This window comes from Camellia sinensis, chromosome 5 (genome assembly GCF_055761805.1).
Source record: "Camellia sinensis isolate YWXY chromosome 5, ASM5576180v1, whole genome shotgun sequence".
In the NCBI taxonomy this organism is placed as follows: Eukaryota; Viridiplantae; Streptophyta; class Magnoliopsida; order Ericales; family Theaceae; genus Camellia; species Camellia sinensis.
Window position 1 is genome coordinate 39,391,984 of NC_138965.1, and position 2,690 is coordinate 39,394,673.

General features: G+C 38.4%; 1 protein-coding gene across 1 annotated transcript; it reads left to right on the plus strand.

Moving 5' to 3' along the window:
* Positions 1 to 1,277: 1,277 nt before the first annotated feature.
* LOC145791349 (uncharacterized) lies at positions 1,278 to 1,949 on the plus strand. The gene has a single exon (XM_082871705.1). It carries the CDS (start codon positions 1,278 to 1,280, stop codon positions 1,947 to 1,949), a length of 672 nt encoding a protein of 223 aa, XP_082727831.1.
* The last annotated feature ends 741 nt before the right edge of the window (positions 1,950 to 2,690 follow it).

The following is a 2,690-nucleotide window of genomic DNA, read 5'->3' on the forward strand; positions in this document are numbered from 1 at the left end:
TGGGGGTGGAGTCTCATTGCTTCCAAATGTGTGTAACAAACGGGTTTGGTTCATTAATTCTTTTTAGAGTTTTTTCATGCAAATCCTTCTTTCATAAGATCATTGATAAGCCCAACGTTCCTTCTATTCACAAAAAAATATAGAAAGCAATAGTGCCACTCTAAGTGAACATATTTTTGTGTCTTTTGCTCGTTGAAAAATCATGGCCAGTGACATATTTCAGAAAATGAGGGCTAATAGTTGTCTCCATTCTCAATGGTGTATCATGTGTGGGAGGAGTGGGGAATCTTTGGACCATTTATTTTTGCACTGTCAAGTGGCTTTGAATCTTTGGTATAGGTTCAATAGTTTGGTTGATACTCTTTGGGTGGTGCCAGGCGCTTGTGTTCAATTGATTTTTAAATGATTCAAAGGTAAAAGGAGAGGGTTGTGGTTTTGTGTGGTTTTCACAATCTTTTGGGTTATTTGGTTGGATATGAATGCGAGGAATTTTGAGGACAAGTTTGGAAACTTGGAATCAATGTGGGATAGTGTGCTAGTTGGCATCATTTTGGGCCTCCATTTCGCTGGCATTTGAAGGGATCTCATGATTTTTGATTTCTAGTGATTGGAGACTGTTGAAAATGGGAAGAAAATAATTCTGCCAGGATATGGCTGAATTCTTCGGGATCTCACAACTGTAAATATTTAGATTTAGTCAATACTATAGAATAGAAAAGTTTATATTAGAATCATAATTAGTAGCTAATTAGTATCTAATCAGTCCCTAATTTTATGCCTTGTATCTCCTATAAATAGAGGTGTTGTGTACATTGTTTAAAATATGAGAATAAGAAATATTATTCTTTCTAGCTTTCATGGTATCAGAGCTAGGGACTTATTCTCTGACCCTTCTGAGTTAATCTTAGAACTTGCTAGCCGTCCTTCACCATGTCAGAAACCACATCCGAATCCACTGTTACTGCTTCACCGAAAAACATTGAGAAACATGCCTCCAACGCTGATTCTCACTCGGTGCAAATCACCAGGATTAAACTCAATGGTGATAATTTCCTGCGTTGGTCTCAATCAATCCGGCTGTACATTCGGGGTTGAGGAAAGAGCGGATACTTGACAGGAGAGAAGAAGGCTCGAGCAAAAGAGGACTCGGCTTATGCTACCTAGGATGCTGAAAACTCCATGGTCATGACATGGTTAGTGAATTCCATGGAAGAAGACATCAGCTCCGACTATATGGTTATCCAACAGCCGAAGAACTCTGGGATAATATCACCTAGATGTATTCGGATTTGGGAAATCAGTCCCAAATATATGAGTTGACAATTAAACTTGGTGAAATTTGTCAAGGAGAGGATAGTGTCACTAAGTACTTCAATTCTCTGAAAAGGCTGTGGCAAGATTTGGACATGTTCAATGATTATGAGTGGAAGTCAACAGAAGACTGCAATCACAACAGAAAGATGGTGGAGGATCACCGTATCTACACATTCCTTGCCGGCTTAAACATCGAATTTGATGAAGTCAAAGGAAAAATAATTAGCCGTCAACCTCTGCCTCCTATTGGTGATGTCTTTGCTAAAGTTAGGAGAGAAGAAAGCCGCAAGAATGTGATGCTTGGGAAAAAGGGAGTTGCTGCACCTGTGGAAAACTCCGCCATGATTGCATCGGATGCAAGTGCAAACAATGTTTTTAAACCACGGCAGAATAAAAAATCTCGAGTATGGTGTGATTATTGCAATAAACCACGCCATAGTTGGGAAAACTGCTGGAAGATTCATGGGAAGCCTGCAACTTGGAAGAGAGGCAAATCAAGTGACAGACCAATTCATGCATCCTCCTATGCCAGCGAGGTTGAAGCAAGTTTGTTCAGTAAGGAGCAGATGGATCATCTTCTTAAAGTTCTAAAATCCAATTCTTTATCCAGCACTCCTAGTGGTTCTCTTGCATAGACAGGTAGCAATCCTTATCCTCTATCTTGTAGTCTAAATTCTGTCTCTTGGATCATTGATTTGCGGGCATCTGATCACATGACTTCTTTCTCTTCTTTATTCAATACTTATTTATCTTGTTTTGAAAGTGAAAGAGTTAGGATTGTTGATGGCAGTTTCTCACCCATTGTAGGAAAGGGTCAAATAAAAATTTCATAAAATATTACTCTTCACTCTGTCCTTCATGTTCCTAAACTAGCCTGCAATTTGTTGTCTGTCAGTAAATTATCCAAAAACTCTCACTGTCGTGTTGTTTTCTTTGACTCTCATTGTGAATTTTAGGACCGGAACTTGGGAAGGATGATTGGCAATGGTTTTTACTACTTTGATGATGACATATCCAGCAATAAAACAACTCAAGGCTCTGGTTGTATTATTAGTTCAATTTCGGCTTGCGAGCAAATAATGCTTTGGCATTTTAGAGTAGGGCATCCCAATTTTCCATATCTTAAACATTTTGCTTCCTAACTTGTTTAAAAATTTGGATTATTCGTCTTTTCAATGTAAAAGTTGTTATTTATCTAAAAGCCATCAAACTACTTATCTTACAAAACCCTACCGTGCCTCTAAACTATTCTACTTAATTCATAGTGATGTGTGGGGTCCCTCCAAGGTTACCACCATGACTGGTGTAAAGTGGTTTGTAACTTTTATAGATGATCACAATCGACTTTGCTTGGTTTATTTGATGAAAGACAAATC

Excerpts from the sequence above, each read along its gene's own strand:
- LOC145791349 (XM_082871705.1), top strand. The coding sequence starts at position 1,278 with ATGTATTCGGATTTGGGAAATCAGTCCCAAATATATGAGTTGACAATT.